A 22958-nucleotide genomic window follows, 5' to 3' on the forward strand; every position below is an offset into this window, starting at 1 on the left:
AGCTCCTTGTTCCGATAATCATTGAACGCCTCGGGATCTAAAGCTAACATTAGCTCTTCCTGCAGTGCTATGAGTTGAGCTACACTGAAGGTAACGACAGATAAGGTTTTAAAAGCATAGTGTAAATAGGGTGAGGTATTTCGAGGTGGCATGGGGCTGTACTTCAAATAAAATAAAGGCCCTATAATAGTCTTAATCTGTGTTTTGTTGCCCGTGTCGGTGGTTATGTTAGCAGCTGTTTACTTGTAGCATAGCTAATGTTAGCTAGTTAAGTTAACGTAACCCAAATATGAAGAACTAAGCTAGTAGGTAGCTAGCCTGTTCGGCGTTGTAGGTGCGGAAAAATAAAGTGTACGGGGCTTTTATACGGGGAGACATGTAGTGTGTCTGTAACCTTTCAGTCACTTTAAGTGCTGATGAAAATGGTTTAAGTGTCTAATTTGTAAGCTATAAGATGTAACTTGGTGCTAAATTGTTGTATGAGCTAAACCAGTTAATTCTGATGACTTCCTGTGTTCAGCTTTCACTAATTCAAAGTAGGGTTAGATGTTTTGACAAAGTTTGCGACCCTGTCAGATCGTACCCACGCATTTACATCAGGGAAGAACCAGAAGATGCCAGAATAAGCATCCATTATATTACATCACATATATGATACAATATAAGATAACTAGAGCCAGAAGGTTAATCTACTTTCTACTACATGATAAGTCAATAGAATGAAAATGAAAGTGACAGTTAATGTCACCATTGAGGTTTTTTTTTTTTTTTTTTTGCAAGGAAAACTACTTCACATTTCAGATTAGAGGATTTGCTTGAACATTTCAGGGTGAGCCACTAGAATTGTCATAGACATTTTTAATTCCTTTCTAACAACTTACCTCTTTTCTAAGTGCATTCACTGTATGACTGGGTGATATATGTTTTGTGATGTTAGAAATGTATATAGTTCCATATTATGCTCCAATATTTGGTCATCAGGACATGATACAAAAGCAACATTTTTCATCAATTGGACAACACTTTGAATTTCACAGATATACAGGCAGAAAATGTGCATGAAGTCAACCCAAATGCACATGAAGGTCAGTGAATGTGACACAATTTGATCAGAAAATGTTTTCACATAAGTATCAATCAAAATAAGATAACATTAGTATTTTAAAGTGTATTCTTGATTGAATTTAAAGAGCAATCATCGTGTCATGATATATACTGTTACAGTCACATAAAGCTACATATGCAATGAAAAAAGATGTTGGTATTGTTGATATTGCCCACCCATTATTCACGTTTGCCCTCAGAAACGTTACTAAATGTAAGTTGTTAAGACCTCACTTAGTTTTTGGCTATTCTCTCTTATGCTATCTTATCACCTCCACCTGCAGTGCTGGGAATGCAGCCACCGCTCCCAGCTGAAGCCGTCAGAGAGCTGGTGTGCTCCTGCCTGCACAGGGACCCAGTGGCTGCAGACCTCCGCTGCAGCCTCTTTGTTGCAGCTGCACAAAACTACAAGAAAGACTCTTTGCTCAGACCGTTCCCCCCTCGATACATAAGTGGTGACAATAAGGACTTTGAGGAGCTGGTGAGGCAATTTCCTTTAGAAATAAAGGATGCATATGAACCATATAAGAACAGTGTTACAGTAACACAACAAACATACACTTGGTGGCAGTAATGTGCTGGAAACAGTTAATGATGCCTTGGTTACAGATGAGGAGGAAACTGGCCCAGTAAAAATATAGTTTCATCAGTCATGCTTGTATTCACTTATTACATAGTGTACTATGATTTTACAATGTAGTTAACAAAACCTAATCAAGTTTTAGGTGTATGTTTTTGTTTATTATCCAGTTAAACTGTATTTCAGGACTTGCTTTGTGTTGTCTTGTGTTTGGGTCAAATAATGTCTCACATGAAGCAGATATTACTTTTGTTTTCTTTGTGTTATCTAGTTGGGTGATGTCAAATCTCTGCCTGGTGTAAGAGAGCTGGTGAGGTTACGACCTGGAGAAGGAGATCATCATCTGGCTCTTGCACACTGGATTCTCTCCTCAAAGAGCTTTGCTGTCAAGACGTTACAGAAAGAAGAGGTACATCACCATGAGCACCGCCCTAGAAATCACATTATCTTTATCAACTTACTGTTTTGCTCACACTGTGTTTCTTTGACCTCTCTCAGTACGCCAAGCTGTGTAAGCTGACTGAAAATGAAGGGGTTTCTGCACCTGTGCCAGACTTCCTCTTTGAGCTTGAGTACTGTGACCAGATGAATGCCAGGTTTGAGAAGACCAGGGCTGGCAGAGACCTCTTCTATGCATTCCACGGGAGCCGCCTGGAAAACTTTCACTCTATCATTCACAACGGCTTGCACTGTCACCTTAATAAGGTTGGTGCAGATAGGACTGAATGATATGCAAAAAAATCTTATTATGATTTCTTTGACAGATATTGTGATGTTTTACAATTGATGTGTAAATGATCATTTTTGTCTGGAGCATATGATTTATAGGCTGGGGTGTCTCTGTAGCAACACAATGCTTCATTACCTCCGCCAAGGACGTTATGTTTTTGCCGGCATTGGTTTGTTTGTTTGGCTGTCCGTGTGCAAGATAACTCAAAAAGTTATGGATGAATTTGGATGAAAATTTCAGGAAATGTTGATATTCGCATAAGGAATAAATGAGTAAATTTTGGTAGTGATGGGGGGGGGGGGGGGGGGGCACTGATCTGCCTTGGCAGAGGTCTGCGCTCTATGAGTGCTTTTCTAGTTTGTAATAGTATGATGGTACCAGAATTGCAGCTTGATCATATTGTGATTTTAATCAAGTCTTGACTACCAAAAACAGGCTGTTGCATCATGCTAAATTGGCCCTCATGCTGGCTTCAGGCTACAGAATATAAGATTGGTTCTGGTGCTCTCTGGGAGATGTTGGGCATAAGATGCAACAAAAAGTATTTTAATCTCATGTAGTGTGTTATAGTAACAACTGATGCTACATCAGGGATGTCTCAGTTCATCCCATCAGAATGGCTGACCTGTGTCTGTATATTAGATGTTTTTTGGACATCCATGATGGGTCATGTCACTTGTGTTTTGTTGACTTATAGGAACCCTAAGCATTCTACCATCCTGTAAAGTGATTAAAGTAAAGTTATTTTTAAATTCCCGTCAAATAATTCACAACCTGTGTTGTCCTCTTCAGACAACATTGTTTGTTTACATTCTTGTTCCTGGAAGTGGGCTACAATCACCTCCTTCCTGAGGCATTGTGTTTGTTATAATAGATGGGAAGTAGCACATACTTGGTCATGGCTAGAATATAAAACTGAACAATCATCTCATTTAACACAGTGACCATTATAAGGCATTGCAAGGCTTTATAGACCTGTATTAGCATTGATATTATTATGAGAGTCTGCTCAGTGTAAAGAGGATGACGATTTTACTGTTTTCTAAAAGACTGAAATAATAATGAGAAGTATTTGAATGTGTCCAATATTGTGCACAGAACTCTGTGTTTGGAGAGGGGACCTACCTCACCAGTGACCTCAGCATGGCTGTCCTTTACAGCCCCCACAGCAGCGGCTGGAAAGAAAGTCTTCTGGGTCCACTGCTCAGCTGTGTTGCCTTGTGTGAAGTCATCGACCATCCAGATGTGAAGTGCCAAGTGAAGAAGAAAGGTTTGTTACCACATGACTCAGAAAAAAAACAACTATGATAACTGTTAAGGCAGAGTTTTCTAAACTGTTTTGTACCATTTCAGACTCTGAAATTGTTGATCGTCAGCGCTCCAGGGCAAAGAACAGTGAAGGAGGTGATGTACCACAGAAATACTTTGTTGTCACCAACAACCAGCTTTTGCGAGTGAAGTACCTGCTTGTTTACTCTCAGAGGAGGCACCTGTCCAGGTAAGAGTTTCCTGATTCACAACATACATTTTTGTTGCAAAGGACACAAACACATTCATGAGCTCTTCAACACATAACAATCCAAGGTTATAAAAGGAAAGTTTTTTGGGCTAAAATCTACATGCAGGTTCCAGTGTATATGCATATTTAGTTGTAATAAATAGCAAGGCTGATATAATTTAGATTAATCATAAAATTTAATTAGAAAATATCTTCTGCATTGATACATTTTGGTAACTATGCTCTTTTAAATACCATTGGACACTTTCTAGTTTTATTAGATGAAATACTGTTGAGAAGTTTCAGGTATTAGGATTAGGAGAGTGACACGCCCCTGGTCATTAATACTCTTACATTCATATTCTCAGGGTTAACATAGAGAGACATGAAGACATGATGTTCTGGCTAAAAGAATGTTTATTTGGTGTTTCTCAGACAAGTTATGTAGTAGTCATTCATCTTGTTTTTCTCGTAGGTTGATCAGTTTTAGTTGGTTGTTGCAGTAGGGCGCTCTGCTACATAAAACATAATGATTTCGTTTGTCTTTACCAGAAATTCCCGCAGCAGCTCCTGGCTGCTCAGACACCATTTTGCAATCATGATGAGTCTTTACCTTTTGCTGCTCATACTGATCGGTGCCTTCAACTCCACCTCCTTCATATCATTTTGGAACAAACTCTTCAGGTGACAAGACAACAGGGCAGACAACCTGGATGTTATTCATCAGTGCCTTCCTGATCAGACCGACTGGAGGCCTGAGTAGAGATGTTTTATGCACCTTTATACTGTTTCTCTTTACTGTTGTTCCTTTATTTGTACAAATCGTTATGATTACTGTTATTTCAACATAACATATCTTCTCAGATAGTCACCGTTGGGATCCTGTTGTCTCTTAATTTCAGTGAAATGTGTAATAAGACTACATGGCATCAGAAGAATATCTTGCAATGTTTCAGCTGTAACCTGTACAGTTTAGTAAACATCCAGTTTTGTAGATGAACTTCGCTGTTGCGTGGTGTCAGTCCTGTAAGGACAAAGTTTTATTAGCCAAAGGAGGAAAGAGAATATGATTTTAATTGAAATGATTTGTCAGTGAGGTTGAGATGTCTTTATTTTGTCAAGTCTGGACCATCTCCAGCTCATTAACTCTGAAACTTTTACAGTCGTTCTGGAAATGTCCATGAATTTAACATATACTTTTATGTCTCTAAAGGAAGTGATGGATATTCTCTTAAAGCCACAGGGTCTTATTTTTTTGACTAATAAAATGAAAACGTTGTTGGCTGTTGGTGGTTTAAGGGATACTGTGAGGTTAGTTTGTAATAAAACTGACAAAATGTATAGTCTGTTTTGATTTGTTTTTTTTTTTCAGATATAGAGATTCTGATCAGAAAGGTCACTCCATTATGATCTCATGTACTTTTCTATTGTTCATGTGTTTTGTGTGGTTCAGATGTATTCAAACTTTAACATGGGTTGCACATTTATTACAGCTGGCATGCAGACAGGCCTTTGTTTTTATCAGTAAAAAAAGAGAGACGGATATATGGGATTGATAACAGAGGCGGCCTGCTTTGGTGACAGATCCTGTCATCCTAATACATACCCGATATGTTTATCAGCAGTTTGACTGAGAAAATGCACAAGTGGAGGAGAATTTGCTGATTTTATTTTAGATTGTTAAAGCGAATTTTAACATTCTTATTATTATTATCATTATTATTATCTTTAAACAGAAACAAAAGTGTAAAGATTTTAAATTTGTTAAATTAAACACTAGATCAATCATTGGTGCATTGATAATTTCTTAGTAGATTACCTATTTTTTCCCCATTCTAGCTCTTGCTTTAAAATAAACTCATCTTCTCTTTGGGATTAAACACCAGATATTTATGTACCACAGGACTTCAGTGATTAAATTCACCACTCAGTGACAAGAGGAGATGAAAGAAAAAGCAGGCCTTTGTTTTCGTATAAAAAACTGGCTCCATCTTGCGAAATCCCCCAGATAAACTGCTTCTTAGTCAGAAACGGCCCACATTTGAAGGACACAGTACAAACTGTCTATTGTTGGTCCTACACTTTATTCCCTTTCTGCACAAGCTTCATTATTGCTGCCTCATAAAGTGTCTGTTATTCAATAACCATCAACTGACAGAGGGGCAGTGATGGCAGAGGGGAGTCAGATACTTATTCCTCCTGTTAACCAGAAAACTCCCATGATGGAAGCAAAAACCGCCAAAAATGACAGGAATACAATGATTCAAGAGTAGAATTCATCAACATGATGTTCATGTGTGGTATTTTTGAATCATATCTACTTATTGCATTGCAGACGTGTCTCAGTCATGATTTAATGTATATCATAGAAGCAGGTCTATCACAGTTACCATTATAATAGCACTGGTCTATAATTTGTATTAAAAATGATCTGGCTCAGATTTAATGTGCTAAATATTACATACTTTAATAAGGTGAATTGCAAAATGACAAAAGTGCTGTTTAGCTGATGTTTTCAATGCATATGAATAGAACAGAATAGAACTTTATTGTCACAGGAACAATGAATATCAGTTTAGCAGCTCAGTTCAATTTAGCAGCAAAACACTTAGTGCAAAGAGACTGTCTAAGAAACAATAAAACAATAAAAAATATCACACAGAGTATTAAGGAAAAGTAGGACTGTGCAAAGGCTGCAGAATAAAATATTAATACATGTGTGCTACTAAAGGACTAATAGAACTTCTGAAATGAACAAAATATACAAAAAGAATATGCAAAAGATAACTATACTGCAGATGAGAGGTACTCAGAAGTACCTCAGAAGTCATAAAGTGTTTTTACACACACACACACACACACACACACACACACATATATATATAAGTTTATGTACATTTATACAATAAATGTATAAATCCTCCACCAGAAATAACCAGTAAAGTGAATATTTTAATGTGCAGACAGTGTTTTGAAGTAGATCTGGTAGCTCTGAGACAAACATTCCTTAAGAGTAAATCCATTCCATGATTAATTCTCATAATTTCACATTTTGACTCAAGACTGTATCTTGGAAATTAGAGCCAACCTGCATTTTTTGACAAATTTTTTTGTTATTAGTGGCTCAAACATGGTAAAATTATACTACTTTTATTTCGGAGGCATTTTACTTGTAGGCCAATGTAATTTAATCTGAAAACAACACTTTCTTGTGATTTAATAGACTTTATTTCACATTGCACATTGTTTACATTGCAAATAACATGTGATTGAAGTGTAAAAATAGCTGCCTTTTTACATTTTGCTACATGAACTTCTTAACATTTCCTCTGGATTTCCTCAATTCAGACAGGCTGGGACCAAACACACCAAATACCCCTCAGAATTGTCCTGCAGAGACAAAAGACACAGCGTTGGACTGATGGACGATCACATATAATGGTTTAATTTGTCGGTTTTGGTCTTCCTTTGCTTTTTCTGTAGTCCTACCTGTATATTTTGGTGGCACACAGGATTAAGAGGCGCTAGAAGACGATTGTGCACACACTTCCCAAAGCGGTGAAGACAGGATGAGTCGGAGGAAGCACAGGTCTGAGAGCATGATGGGGGACTGAGCAGCAGACAGCTTGAACAGGAGGTGTGTTGGCAGGAGCCCTGGCACGAATTCTTCTCTAGAGACACAAACCTACGCAGAAGAAAAACATAGCTTTCTATCAAAAATGCAATAAAAGGAGGCATCTAAAACACATCCATTGGAGCATTTTTTACCTGGCAGAGCAGATTTTTGAGGGGTTTGCCTGGCAGTACTCCTTGGTGCACTCTGGGTGACAGCTCTCTGGATCCAAAGGTTCAATCACTGTTAAAAAATAAATAAATAAATAAAAATCACTCAACATATTAGATCTTTCAAAGAAATCTTCCTGTGTAGCGAGTCAATCTGAAAATCTAATCTCGTACTATGTCTGATACTGTATCAATAACAGTGACAACTCTTTTCACCACATAGAGATAAGAGGTGTCATTATATGTGCAGAAACCTGAATCAAAGGAAGCCTTGACCATACTATCAGTCTCCACAGTCATAAAAACATTTACCACATTGGCTCCGCTCCCACTACAAAGACTTACATCAGAGCCTGAACATGGATTTTGGGGTCATTTGATTCACTTTTGGTGATGCAAAATAATGCAGATAAAGCGTCTATTTACCTCTCTGATAATAAAACCTACACCACTTTCTCAGTTTTCTTATTTTCCACTAATGTTAAGGATGTGAATGGAGGTCTCACCTGCTTTACAGAGTCCAATTCGCTCTGATTTGTCAGCTTCAGAGTCCTGGTAAACACACACTAGTCCCTCATCACACTTTCCCAGGTAATCCCACGTCCCCCCACAGGACTCCCCCTCTGTTTTGGCACAAACCGGGCAGCAGCCGCACACTCCTGTTGTGACTCCACCTTTACACTGGAGCTTCAGTGCCTGCCGTGTGGAGCAGTGGATCCGTTCACAGGGGGGGCAGTGGAGGGCCTGAAGCTGCTGCTGCTGCTGTCGTTGTTGTGTTTCCCCTGACCCCAACACCCCCAGCACCGCAGTCACCAACACAAACATCCACATCTTTCCCCAAGCTATCCTGAGGTGAGAGCACCTGTCAGCTCCTTTTATATACCCCAGCTCATAGTTTATAACCTCCACCCCCACCAGCAGCCAATGGATGCCTTCAGGGGGTTTCACTGGGTGGATGTCGTCTAAATACAGTTAATGATCCCCCTGCTTATCTTTACACTATCAATAGTGTGATTTTATTTTGAAATTCTTCCTTCTGAGCACCGTCAGATAAGTCCGATGCAGGTGGAAAGACTGGCCCCCTTTGTATTTGGAGTCACATGACCCGTGGTAGGGGCAATTCAGTGCACACTTACAATCAGGTAATGACCTATTTCTTGAAAGAACAAAAGGAGAACAAAAGGATTAGGACATCAGCAGGTTATCAGATCAGGACATCTTGTAAGTTTCATATCTCTGAATAAAAAACTGACTGGTTGTGAACATAACAATAAAAAATGGACACTAACACTGCACGGCCTCGGCTTCAGCTGGATGGTTTAACGCAGAGACAGATATTTGAGATGGTAAAAAGCAGAAAAAGAGAAAAAATGCAACATTAGTCCAATCTTGTCGTCTCAGTTTCAGATCACTAATAGACACATTCCATCATTTCTCTCACCATGTCCTCAGATATGATTCACACTATACATTTTAGTCATATACAGGCTGCATATATAAAAGAAATAGCTGTCATTGTACAATTTCCAGGTTAGACAGAGGAATTTATTTTAACACATAAGGATCCAGTGCTTCTTCTGTGGCAATTCCCAAATGAATTTTTCTATCAATTTAATCATTCTTAACTGATTTATCACCATTTATTATAATATTACGCTTTGTATTTTGTGGGGTTTTTTCAGTATAAATCACGTATTTTCCTACATGTAATTTTCTAATCATGTAGATGTTCATAAAAGTTCAGATTAAAGTTGTGTTTTATTATATCAGAAACAGGGGAAACTGAAGAAAAAGTGACTTTTTCAACAAAATGTATCCTTAATTGAACATAAAACAAGAATCTCCATTTACTGTCACTGATCAAACTCCATGGGTTTTACAGATGAATCGATATCGTAGGACAGGGCTGTTAAACTCATTTTGGTTCAGGGGTCATATTTAGTCCAATTTGTTCTCAAGCGGGCCAGACCAGTAAAATAATGACTCAATAACCTATAAATAATGACAAATCCAACTTTTTCTTTTTGTTTTAGTACCAAAAAAAACCAAAAAAAAAAAAAACAACAATTAAATGATGAAAATAACATTTTACAAAAAAGATATGAATAACCTGAAAAAACAGAAATTTCATTTGAAAAATTTGTGCAACTTTAACAATATTATGCTTCAACTTATTATTTATATATGTCCATTACACACGGTGTTCCATAAATATTTGGTAACAGGCAGAATATTGTTAAAATTTTGGAGTTTGGAACTAAAATTTGAACAATTTCTACAATATTACATCTCTTATTATTAACACAACTACAGATCACAGTGGATCCATAAATACACAAAACATCTAGTAACTGGCAGAATATTGTTAAAATTGTACATTTCGGGTTGTTCATCTTTGTTTTTATTTATGTATTTATTTGAATTTTATTGTGAAAGAATAGTTTTGTAAATGTAAATATGTTCACAGTGTAATGTTATTTTTTTTCACTTAAATTTTTTCCACATAATTTTTCACCAAGAAAATTTGTCGTCATTATTTATGGGTTATTGTGTTGTTATTTTTACTGGAGATCACGTTGGTCTGTATGTGGAAAGTGAACCAAAATGATTTGGACAACCTTGACTATTCAGGGGAATTTTTGCACTTTCATCCCGCGGGCTGGAATGGAACCTTTGGCGGGCCAGATTTGGCCCCCGGGCCGCATGTTTGACACCTATGTTGTAGAAGATGATGGTGTTTACACATTCACTACAGAGCCTCTGAACATCCAAATAAATCATGTCTGATGACCATGAAAAGATGACAAACTGCATTTTACACCAATTATTTACATGTATTGATAGGATTAATGGATCAACAGGTATTAAACATTTTAGATCAGTAGATGGTTTTGGTCATCAGTGGCTGTTTGGGTCTTTATGAGTTAATATGAGGCAGACATACATAAAACTAAGTGCAGGACAAACCCTGGTGTTTGGAGTATATGATGTTAGTGGTGAGATCATCAAAAGAAACGTATTTACTTAAATGCTTTGTATTGCATGTAGAATTTTAGTAATATACACTTGTGGCCAAATGTTAAGGGAATGACACAAATGCATTCTTTTCTTTAAATGTGATATATTCCTTCTAATTGTTCTTAAATGTACCTCAGAAACACATGGAAAAATAAGCATTTTGTTTGAGAAGATAAAACTTGTGTCATTTCCAAAACTTTTATCACCATGACTGTATAAACCATATACAGTTAGACGGAGCAACTGATGTTTTAATGTTCTTTTCTAAATGTATTTCATAAAAATCAGTCAGACGTGAGTTATTCACTTAGTAAATGTTTTGTTTTACTATGGCCATTTGTTGAGTTTTGTGAGATTTCTGCTTTAGAAAGTTTTTTTTTTTTTTTTTTTTTAATACAAATAATTTTACACTACACCTACATATAAAAACACAAGTGAATTATTTTTAAAGACACTTCTTGCCTTTCTAAATCTCAGTATTGGACTTGTAAGCCACATATACAGAAGGACAAACAAAATGACCAGATACAGAGAAGCCTCAAATGCACCGTGGCCTTGGTTTGTACATTCTGCTATGATGAACACGGTTCTTCCAAAGACATGTCCTCATTTAATGTTTCAGTAACTGAAGTCAATCTAAAACCTACATGTGTTCAAAACTAAAGCTCTCCATTTTTATACCACTTTGCATGAATGAATGCTAACTGGTGAACTGTAGCTTATACTGGACCTGGGCTAAAACACCAGTGCTTTCTGTTCTCCACCCATTTATTATTAAAGTTTTTCTTGTCACCTGTTTCATCCTCGTGAACTATGAAGAATGGATGATACTACTACAAACAGTGATTTCACACAATTTAAAAACAGAATTTCCAGACTTTTCCATGGCTGATCAAGAACCACTTTTGTAATTTCCATGATCATTCACAACCTACTGAATAAAAGTGTTCTAAAGTTACTGATTTTATTAAAACTACACACCAGCATTATTTTCAGTGTCTATTTACTGGTTATTTTGTCATATTCAATACTCAGAAACTAATGAGGTGATAAGTTACTTACTTTGAGTCTGTAATAATGAGGATGCAAGTAACACAAAAATGCATCACTTTAGACAAAATATACAAAGCCCTCTACAGACCAGAGAAAAACCCGTAAGTCAACTTTTTTTTTTTAACATTTTTCAGTCTTGGTCCTAATCTGATAGGTTGCTCTTGTATTTTGTGAATTTCTTTTCAGACATAATTAAGAGATGCATACTCATCAGAAGAAATGAAGATGCAGGAGATCAAGGCCATGTTCCCCATGAGAAAATATTTTATGCATCAGTTAAAATGTATATTTCTTATTTTAATATCCTCTTGAGACCCAGCAATGCATTTTTGTCCTCTGTAGGGGACAAAAGTTTTACAGTTTTGCTTAAAAATGCTGTCCATTGCAAAGGATATTCCATTAAAAAAAATTAATAAGTAAACAAAAATAAATTGTAAAATGTATCTGAAAAAACTGTTGCATCATGCAGTTTCCAATCAAAACAATTGTTTAATGTAAAAAATAGCTAAAACTTTAACTTCCCTGGGTCTCAGGAGGACATTAAGGGAAAAAAAAGACCTACTTTGATCTAAAACAGCAAACATGACACATAAGTGAGGAACTTGCATCCTTAATATCTAAATGTGATGATTTTTCCAGAAATTTTGGTGATTTTCACAGAAAAATTGGATTTTATAATTCCATTTTTCAAGGTTTTCCATTTCTGTGGGAACCCTGGGTATGTTCATGAACTAAGAAGAAACTCGGTCATATAAAAATGTATTTATTTTCAAGGAAACCATTGAGTAACACTGAATACAACTGGAGTGATCATTCAATAGTCAAAACTTGTGACTCCTACATAAAGATCTCACATACAAGTCGTCTTGGAAAACAAGATTTCAAAGCAAACATGTTGGCAATTTGCTGGTGCTACAATTTCATTTTTTTAACCCCATATAACAAACTGAGGTGATGCACACCTGTGTAGAAAATGACAAGATTTTACATCAACTTACAAAGGGCTGGATGTCAAAGTGCAAGATGTCTCAACACCTGACCCCTCACCAACGAGGACGATCGAGGCGTCTGAATCAGAAATGGACTCTCAGATACAAATCTCCAAAATTAGTCTTGGGCCATTATGGCTTGGTATTCAGTTGAGACCCTATTCTAGCTTACATTACATAGCTTTAAAACATTATTTCAGAAACATTTCCTCCCAAAGATACATTTTTAAAACTGCACCTTATATTACAGAAAACTGCATGTAATGGAGTAAAGCATCACAGGAATAACACAGGCATACAACAGAAAAGCAGCAACTTCAAACAAAACACACTAACATTTTGTTGGTTTATAAAAGCAACCGAGTTAAAGAATGCATACTAAATCTGAAGTTAAAATAAAATGACTTAAAAACCTTAAGGAAATAAAAATATGTACATATATTTACAGGTAAATAGAGTGAATATTATACAGGTTTGACTGGCCATTCAAGGTTAGGCTGAAGCCTAAAAGGTCCGTAAAACCCAACACTGCATGACATTCAGTTTTGTCAATCCCAAAGAAAAAAACCCAGAAACAAAACAAAAAAAAAACCTTCCAGGAGGCCGACTTCAACGTTTGCATGGAACAAAAAAAAAAAAAAAGCAGAGAGGCGAGCAGGTCTGTGAGTTCTCCATTATTTTGTAAAAAAACATCCAGGGCTTTTGACTCATCTTTTTGCATGACCTTCAAAAATAACAACAATGGCAATGTTTGCAAAGAGAAATCCACTGAATATTCCAATGGGTTTTTTCCCCAAATGTTTTAATCATCTTGTCTGTAATGTCCTCAGTCTGGAGGGAGGAGGTCGTGCAAACGAAACTGTTCCCGGATGTGCGGTCTGACATCTTCATTCTGTGAGTGGAAGACAGAAATGATGAAACAGAACATAGGCTTTATAATTCAGTGTCAGTGTTTGCATACTTCAGTACTTACCATCTCTACAAGCTTTTCAAGGAAAGGGACAAGCTTCAGAAGCTCATTGTCATTTCTATCCACAAACCAGCTCTCAATAGGAATCCCATTGGAAAGCTGAAACAGTGTTGAAACACAGACGTTAAACCCTGGAGACGGTGCTACAGAGCTGAACTTCTTCATCAGTTCCTGAGCATTCGTGTAAGTGTTTTACCTGGTAGGCGAAGGCTTGGGGTGAGTTGTCTATTATTATCGTCTTAGACAGATCTCGTCCGAGAATGTTTAGATCTTTAATATAATTTCCTTGGACGCAGACGCAGTGCTCGCGAAACAGTCGATGTCTGAAGAAAATACAGTAAAACATACCGATCAGTTCAAGTAGGAGACAAGTTCTTTAGACACTGCAACCACAAACCTATCCTGTCTGACCACAGATATTTCAACTCTTAAAATGACTGAAACAGATAAAATCCATAGATTTGATGAATCCTATTAACTTGAATGAGACAATAAGAACATGTTTTACTACACAAGTGACATTGCAGTTTTTTTCTTATTAAAAATGGTAAAAATATCTTATGTAAAACAGAGACAGATTCTTATGTAAAGATAGGTGCAAAGCATGTAAGAAACAGACTTAAAAACAAAGTCGATCCTGCAGAATCTAAAGTAGCTCTGGAAAAAACTGAGCAACCACTGGTTTTACTGTTAAGAGATACACTACGCAGCCAAAAAGTGACCACATGGATGTAACTGAGTAAATAGTTCAGATCCTTCCATTGGATAACTACCCCAGACATGAATATGTCTGACCTGCAACATGTTCTTTAACCCAGTCATTTTAACTAATGCAGTGAGTAGTTTCTCATTTATTCAACCATCTGTCTGTAGGGAGCATAAAGACTGGACTGCGTTTCAATGTAAAAAGGTCATGTGGTCTGATGGGTCCAGATTGTGATTACCCATCATGCCTAGTGCCTACAGTACAAGCCTGTGGGGGCAGTGTTATGATCTGGGGTTGGTTCAGATGGTCACGTCTAGGTTCAGCAGCGTTATGTGATCAGCTGAACCTGAATGTACAGAATGACCTGTTTTTTTTTTCTGCCTTGATGGCACAGCTATACTTCAAGATGATGATGTCATGAGTCATCGAGCTTATGAAACAGTGGTTCAAGTTCATTTTTATTCAAGGATTGACCACCACAGTGTCCAGACCTGAAACCCATTGAGAATGTTTTGGGTGTCCTGGAGAAGACTTTACAGAGCGGTCCGACTCTTCATCATTGATACAAGACCTCGGTGAAATATTAATGCAACCCTGGATGGAAATAAATTTGCACTGCATAATCTCAAGGCTGTGGTGAATGTGTCCTGGTATCAAAACTAAAGCTGGTCCAACAAAATATTGGGTGTAACATTTTCTTGGGCAGTGGACATGTTACATAGACGAATTAATCAGGAGCGATAAGATGTTTAACAAACTACTGATATCAGCAGAACTGGACACAATTAGTTTATCAGCAAATCTGCAGGTCTACAGTTTTCCAGAGTCTATATATTATATACTGAATACATTATATATTATATAATGTGCCCAGTATGAAGTACAGGGTGGGTGAAAGGTACCTAGGCATTAGAAATTGCTGATACAATTTTTACTATCACTGAAGTCATGATGACAAAATTTTTAAACAGACAACACTAATGGGGATTTGTTATTATCTTATCCCAGACGACGTCCTTCAGAAGGTTGTTCATTCCATCCCTGGCCATTTGAGGAGACTGGTTACTGCCACCAGTGCTTATGTTGAAATATGAAAAAGATTTACTTACATTTTCCCATGTAATAAAGGACATGTATCGTTTGTTCCAATAAATTTGGTAATAGGAATATGGATTTTATTAGCAATTTTTAATGCCTAGAAACTTTTCACCCACCCTGTACACCTAAAATGCATCTTGAAGTCCATACTGCAATTCAGTGTTTCAGAATAATGTATGATTGACACTTGACATCTTTAGTTTGTAATAATAAGTTCTGGTTATGGATGGCATAGTTTACCATCGAAGCTGAAAGGACTGAATTAACAACACTTCCTTTAATTTGTCAAAGCCTTCTTTGGAGTCACAGAGTAAATCTAAACGACTGTGTGTACAGACCGAAACTAATTAATTACAACTAGATAACCACTCTTAATGTGCTCCATGGAGAGTCTCTTGAATCAGTTTGATGTCTACTTTCCATTAACAAAAGAGGATCTTCCTCTTAATCATTCTACTGCAAACAGACTATTAAACACTGTGTTTACAGCTAAAGCTCTGTGAAAAAACAAAGGCGGTCAGAGGCATAGACAGGAGGTGAAATCATGGGTGTGTGCAGACAACGACAAAAACACTGAACCGATAAATGCAGCTTGTAAAGTCATTATAGTTTGCTATGACTAGGAAACTTGAAAAACTTGAAATTTAGCAAAAGCACCAAAGAAACAAAGGCTAGATCCAGCAAACACAGTAATTCTGAATGTGATCTTGTCAAAATGCAAAACCATCTGTGTTTTGATCATGGATGGCAACATATTTGACAGGTGACTCCACATAGTGTTAAATAGATGCTGAAATCATCATCGATACGGTAGACACAGGACAGGCACAGGAAGACCATGAGTATTATCCATTAAAACAGCTGCTTCGGTTCCTCATGTCTTCACTCACCTGACCAGCTGTTTTTTTGGATCCAAGATGTTGAGCAACTTGTCGGCGTACACTTTCTTAGAAGCAGTGAAGAGAATAATCTGAAAAGTTACAGAGACATCAAGCTATAATAAGTACACTGAAAGGGATAATAAACAACAATAACTGACTAAAATCGAAGGTAAATGCAGCGACACCCTCACCTCATACATTTGAGACATGCGCTCGAGAAACTCTCGGAAAAATGGCCTCAACCGAACATACACCTGAAAAATTAAGAATAAAAAAAACATTCATCAAAGAGGAACAAAATGCAAACAATCACTTAGAGAGTATTTAACAGTTGGTACCTGGTATATTACATCTTGAAAGAGCACAGGGAATGTCAGGGCGGCATCTTCTAGCTCATTCAAACTACAGTGGACCAGAGTCTCATCCTGAAAACAGACACATAGAAAAGAATTTGTATGGAAAATAAAAACAAGTCAGTGTGCACTAATGAGACACAACACAAGGTGTTTAAGGTGCTTACCAGATCCAAGACGAGAGAAAACTCTGGTGTGCTGCGTGTTTTCAAAGGTAACGCCGGTTTGCGTGTTAACTGCTCTTCTGTCAGCGGAGGCACATGCTTAATGAAGAAGTATCTGAAACCAGAGAAGCCATGAAAATGAGTGAGTGGGCAAGTCTGAATAGAAAGACATTTTCACTGCTAGAAAAAATATTAGTGCTGTCAGACGATTAAAATTTTTAATCAGAGTAATCACAGGGTTGCTGTGGATTAATTTAAATTAATCACGATTAACAATTATTCATTTGAAATCTATATTAATCACATTTCATTTTGCATGAGCAAACAGAGTCAAGAAAGAAGGGAATACATATGCACATAACGTGATTATTAAACACCTTCAACAGTTTCAACAAAACAACTTGAAACAACTGTTCCATCTTGGATATTTTTGTCCTCATATTTCCATCCAGAGGGTCAACATGCTGTTTAGCATCTTCCACCTCCATGGGTTGGTTCTGCTGCCTGTCACTACCGGATCAACTGCCCATCTGCACATGCGCGACAGTAACTCTACTTGGACAAACTGCCCCAAATGCATTGCCAGAGACGTTCAAAGTCATTCTACACTGCAGATGGGTTAATTGTAATCAGATTAATCATGTCGATAGATTACACCGCATTAATGCGTTCATTTTGACAACCCTAAAAAAATATATACATAAAATTCAGAGCAACAAAAATCTGAGAAGATCCACAAAATGAAAATAACTGATTTGGATCAGTTAAAAACAGAAGCACAACAACAATACAGTCATGGTGTAAACACATGCCAGCAGATACTAATCATATCCAGGCTTTTGCTGCCACACAGTGGTGTAAATGTCCCAACTGTCCTGATACTAAAATATAATGTCACCTTGGACGTGATCACAGGGGGAAGTAGTCACAATCTGTGGGCTGAACGAAGGGAAGAAATTCACTTCTGCTTCTGTTTGTTTGTTATAACCTGTCCAATACACAGTGTGTATTTTTCTGTTCAGTACAGTATACTGTTATACAATATCCACATAACTTAACCAAGTCAATATTTGCTCCCTCTTTTACTCATTCAGCAGTAAATAATTACTATTTATTGTATGTTATTGATTTATGTGGCACTTCTGTTTTTTGTGTTTTTATTTTGTCAGTTTGTCTATTTATACATTTGCATGTGGTAATGACAACCAAAGACAAACATGATCTCACTCACTTTTGTATATTTTTACATGGATAAATCACTGTGAGCAATCATTTAAAAAAAAAAAAAAAAAACCCTCTAAATTATGTTTACTTACGGATCAAAGACTTCCCAGTCCTCATCATAAGAGGTTTCTACAGGAACTGATGGTAAAGGGTGAGGATAAACACCATCTGGCATACAACCAGGAGCTGGTGATGACACAAAGAGGAGAACAAATGTTTAGACTCACTGTCAGACATGACACAAGTTTATTTTAGGCGGTGCAAGCAACAGGACTTTGAGGCTGTTATTTATCATTTCTATATAAACTAAATATAATGTAACTGTGTGGTTCTCAGTAACGCCACTGGTGTGCACAGCATGAGTGAGCAGGACATTATATGTAATGAACACACACTTTAGTTAAACACAAAAATAAACAACAAACTAAATGTAATGAAGTAGCTGAAGTGCCACCATCATAATAGGTTAAAAGAAACTCTCAAAGGCATAATGTAATGGTCATTATTGTTCTACATACAGTGTTCACATACTGTCAAAATAGTCACATAAGCATGTTTATGCCATGAAAGCTTATCAAATGAACCAAACTGCAAATAGGCCTGTCACAGTTACTAAATAACTCTATTGCGATGATCTGAACTGACCATGATAATCAGCATTTTTAATCTTAATTAATCTGTCATAATCAAAAGGACAAACCCTATATGCACACACGCCAAATAGTTGAGTTTTTATGCAACCAAAATAATGGATTGCAAAAGTACATGAGAGTAGGTTTTAAACAACAATAAAAACACTATTTGCCATGACTCCTTGCACATACAGTATAAATATCACAAAAAGTGATATTGTGGTACTCAGTTCTATAGATATTTTCCCATCTCTGCATAATTGTTCAGCTGTATAAAACACCTGCATGAACCTAACAAATGTCATGTTTCTATTAATATTTTCTGAGGTGTGACAGGTGCAACATCTTCTTGCATCTTTTCTTCTACTATAGTTTAATGACACCTGGGTTGTTAAGTCCCAGTGTTCAGCACCATTATGACTCTTCTTTGTAAGGGACCCCTTACAGAAAATCTTATGACATGTCCACAAAGTCAGAATTATCAACAACATATCAGTTAGACTTATTAGATTTGACAAAGAGGTTTAAGGTGAGAGTGCGGTGGCTCTACCTGTTAACGGTGGCATGTCGGTTTCAGTGACAATCTCTCCTTCTTCTACGGTTGTGTCAGAGGTAATCTGAAGCCTCTGTGGTAACACTGGGGCAGCATGACAGGGAGTGGTGTCCTCTGTGGATGTGAGCGTACTGCTGGGCATCTCCTCTGCCTGCTCAATGTCAAGCTGCTTCATGATTTCTTCTGCCTCCACTGCTTGTCCGGGAGAATCCGAGCCTGGAGTGGCTTGAATCACAGAGATAGAATTTGTTAAGTCACTGGAAATTGGTTCTGAAATCAATCAAAATGAATTTAGATTTTATAAAACAGGCTCAATCAATTATTTATTTATTTATTTTTTACCAGTTTTTGTTGCTGGTGAGAAAAAGTTAAAGACTGGAGAAAAGATGGTTCCCAGCAGACTGGTGCGTGGGGGGCTGCTTGCTGCCTCAACGGGGACCTCTAGTTTTCCATTTGGTTTCATGGGTTTGCTGTTACAGGTCATTGTGTCTAAGAAGAGACAGACTGCTTATAAACAGCTCTACAATACAATTTAAACAAAGACACCTCCACATTTCTAATGTCAGCAGTAACATAGCAGTTAACATTACAAACATGTAACTTAGAAAATACACAATTTTTGTACCTTTATTTGGACTTTTTCGGCAACCTCTGGAGACTGTTTTATTGGAAAGGCCTCTAGTCTGTGGTGTTGAAGTAATTAGATCGCTATCAGTATTACAATCAATACGACTCCTCTTGGCAGGAATATCCTGCTCCACCTGAGACGGAGACAGAGACAGATTCCAGTTTCAGTTTTTGCAGATTACGAATGACTTGTTTAATATCAGAGTGGTGCTTGATTCAAGCGGCTTTCAACAGTTCTTGGTGTGAAACTGAGGGTTAAGAATAACTATTTTATTCAAAACAGAACATTTATTAAGTAGAAAAAATCTCAACTATATAGAAATAATAACCTAAAGACCTAAACTACTTTTTATTGTATAATGCAAACTGTGGTGTCACAGTTACCTGGATTATTATAACAGTACCTGGTTTAACTGAACAAATAAGAATTTAGCATAATAATGTTTATTGTGTAAAAAAACTTTACTAATATATATGAATGGATGATTGACATTATCGGCATTAACTGCTGGTGAGGTGATGCTTTTCTCTGCACAGTGAAATACTGTGTTGAAGCAACTCAAAAAACTACATGTCTGAAGCCTCATCTCAGCCTACCTTGACTGCATTTCCACGGATGAACTTTTTTATTGTAGACAACAGGCCCGTCTCATTCTTCTGCATTTTGCCTCGACCTCTCACCGGAGATGACTCCACTTCGCAGTGTTTCCTTTTAGCCTGGGACGGAGGGGGGCGACGGCCTAAGATTGGCTGCTGAGGAGCTTTACGCACTCTCAGCCTCATCATGCTCCAACGTCACATAGAAGTTCTGATGACGTAGAAAAACATGACAAAAATTACTTTCAACGTTCAAACTTTTAATACAACAGAAAAATACTAATATCTTAACTAAAAAAAGACTAATTTTCTCTCTCTCTCACACACACACACACACAAAGGATTTCTACTGTTCTAGGCTCAAAATTACAAAACACAGATTCCACTTATACTCACATATCTAACCTTATTGAAAACCCCTGGTACTGCATTACCTAATGATTTTTTTTTTCAATTATGAAACTTCTTAAAACACCGGTTACTTGTATGTAGTTGTCATTATCTAGAAAATAAACCTTTTTGTTTGAAACTTGGCAGAAATGTGGCCAGGATTTTCTAAAATGTAAAAGAAAAATGTAAATTTTACTCAAACACATACCTACAAATATATACCAACAGACTATCAGTTTATTCCAGAGCTCTATATTGGCTCCTGATCCATTTGTACATATTAATTATAATTACAGATAATACAACTGTTGATACGTCCAGCAAAATCATGACAAGAATCAGCTCCAAGACCAAATATATATACAGTGAAGATTTAATACAGCAGTGTTTACACTGTTGGGTCAATTAATTCAATGACTTTAGTGCAGAAAAAAAGAGGGGAAAAGTTTCTCCTGCCTGAAGTGAAGCCCTAGCGGACCAGTCCATGATTGATTTCAGCTGTCATGAATAATACACATCGTTGACAGCAGAGATCACAGTATGTTGTTCAATGTAAGGTATGTGTCTTTGGTGTGGGCGGTATGCGTGATAATCACCATCAACCAGGAAAGTACCGCTTTTAAATTTGTTAACACTAAGGTGGGGGTAAAGTTACGTTAATACCAATACTTCATATGTGTTCTTATCGATTGTGTTGCTATTGTTTGGTGGTGGCAGCTGAATCTGTTTTGATAGCATAACAGCACCGCTGACTGTCGTTATGTAACATCGACCAGGCTGTATTAACACCATCGACGTCAGCTATCGCTAACGCTAGCTAACATTAGTAACATTAGTTCACCTACATGTTGTATTCTGCCAGTGGACAATAATCACTTCTTCGGCGCCGATATCCCACACATGCCTGAACAAGACTGTGCATCTGCCTAATCGTGTCTGATATGTGTCATTTTTCCGTATTCGGTATAATTTGGAATAACCTCTAATGCAAACCAGATGCAGTCAGTCAGTGGCTAACAGTTAGCTCCAAGGCTAACAAACGGCAGCTGCAGCAAAATCAAAGCCGTGTCATTTTTTACATTTGTTTCCACTTGTGTCCTCGTTGTAACATCTGTGTTTAAGGTGCATAACAGCAACCGGTTCATTCGGAAAAACAAGAACGTTAGACGGAACGCTACCAATGGCTAGCACGTCATTTTGTTCACTACCAGAACTATTTTCAGCCTTTAGACTACGCCCCCTTCGCTAGCTAACATTAGCCTGTAGCTAACACCAGTCGGGCTATACGGGGGGGACAAACCTGTTTTGTTTACATGTTGACGTCGTTCGTTACTTACCGATGATCGAGGAAGCTCTTCAAAACTTGCCACCGCGTTGTCAGCTCTCGGCCACGACCGTGGCGGCCACCGATAGAGGTCGGGCCGTGGTCGTTGTTGCCAGCTGTGTCTGTCGCTCGGTAGCAAGTTATAGATGAACCATGTCTGCGGACGCCATTTCCCGCCTCGTCGCAAACATAACGTTGGTGGTGCGCAGGAGAATGCGACACACGCGCAGGGAACCAACGTGGCGGAGTCAACAGGAAAATGGCTATGGTGTGTTAGAGCAGCTGGACTCCAGACTCATGACCACGCTTTCACCCTGCTGGCATTGTGGTGTGACTGCAAGAAGCCCCCGTAGACACCAAGTTACACCGTGTACTTTTATCTGTTGCTTCGTTGTACATTTGTGCAGAACCACACTGGAAACTACAACCTGACACCATTTACAGTTCCAAATACATTCCCACATTCCATACAAACTTACATTTTAATTAACAAGGCTTCACAATAAACCTTCACATTGTTTTTTAGTCAAATTAAGCTTTAAAGTTTCAAGTGCCAGACTGAAATCACCCACAAAGCTGCAGCACATGAACACACTTTTAACAGGCAAACACACATGGAACACCAACACATATCTTTATTATTGAGAGAGAAAAATGTCCATTATCACTTTGTTCAATGTCATT

At 37.5% G+C, this 22958-nt stretch overlaps 2 protein-coding genes and 1 long non-coding RNA gene across 4 annotated transcripts; 1 reads left to right on the forward strand and 2 right to left on the reverse strand.

Annotated features, from left to right (window-relative positions):
- The first annotated feature begins 21 nt into the window (after positions 1-21).
- parp16 (poly (ADP-ribose) polymerase family, member 16) lies at positions 22-5255 on the forward strand. 2 transcript variants are annotated; one of them, XM_030137427.1, is made up of 7 exons: positions 22-90; positions 1389-1585; positions 1956-2093; positions 2183-2389; positions 3513-3684; positions 3768-3912; positions 4465-5255. In XM_030137427.1, exons 2-7 carry the CDS (start codon positions 1397-1399, stop codon positions 4598-4600), a joined length of 987 nt encoding a protein of 328 aa, XP_029993287.1. In that variant the 5' UTR covers positions 22-90; positions 1389-1396; the 3' UTR covers positions 4601-5255. The 2 variants fall into 2 exon arrangements, with proteins under 2 accessions (XP_029993287.1, XP_029993288.1); XM_030137428.1 differs by lacking the exon at positions 22-90 and adding an exon at positions 125-829.
- Positions 5256-7153: 1898 nt separating this feature from the next.
- On the reverse strand, positions 7154-8439 carry LOC115421524 (uncharacterized). Its single transcript, XR_003935695.1, has 4 exons — positions 8202-8439; positions 7681-7768; positions 7402-7597; positions 7154-7302 (listed from the first exon to the last, which is right to left on the reverse strand). It is a non-coding gene; the product is annotated as an uncharacterized LOC115421524 (long non-coding RNA).
- Positions 8440-12513: 4074 nt separating this feature from the next.
- Positions 12514-22596, reverse strand: ctdspl2a (CTD (carboxy-terminal domain, RNA polymerase II, polypeptide A) small phosphatase like 2a). Its single transcript, XM_030136427.1, has 13 exons — positions 22288-22596; positions 20561-20771; positions 19962-20097; positions 19679-19825; positions 19334-19561; positions 18244-18337; positions 16931-17042; positions 16749-16835; positions 16602-16664; positions 16420-16499; positions 13922-14048; positions 13729-13824; positions 12514-13647 (listed from the first exon to the last, which is right to left on the reverse strand). The coding sequence occupies exons 2-13, from the start codon at positions 20747-20749 to the stop codon at positions 13582-13584; spliced, it is 1425 nt and encodes a 474-aa protein (XP_029992287.1). The 5' UTR covers positions 20750-20771; positions 22288-22596; the 3' UTR covers positions 12514-13581.
- Positions 22597-22958: the final 362 nt, after the last annotated feature.

The sequence above is a fragment of the Sphaeramia orbicularis genome, chromosome 6 (genome assembly GCF_902148855.1).
Source record: "Sphaeramia orbicularis chromosome 6, fSphaOr1.1, whole genome shotgun sequence".
NCBI classification, from domain to species: domain Eukaryota; kingdom Metazoa; phylum Chordata; class Actinopteri; order Kurtiformes; family Apogonidae; genus Sphaeramia; species Sphaeramia orbicularis.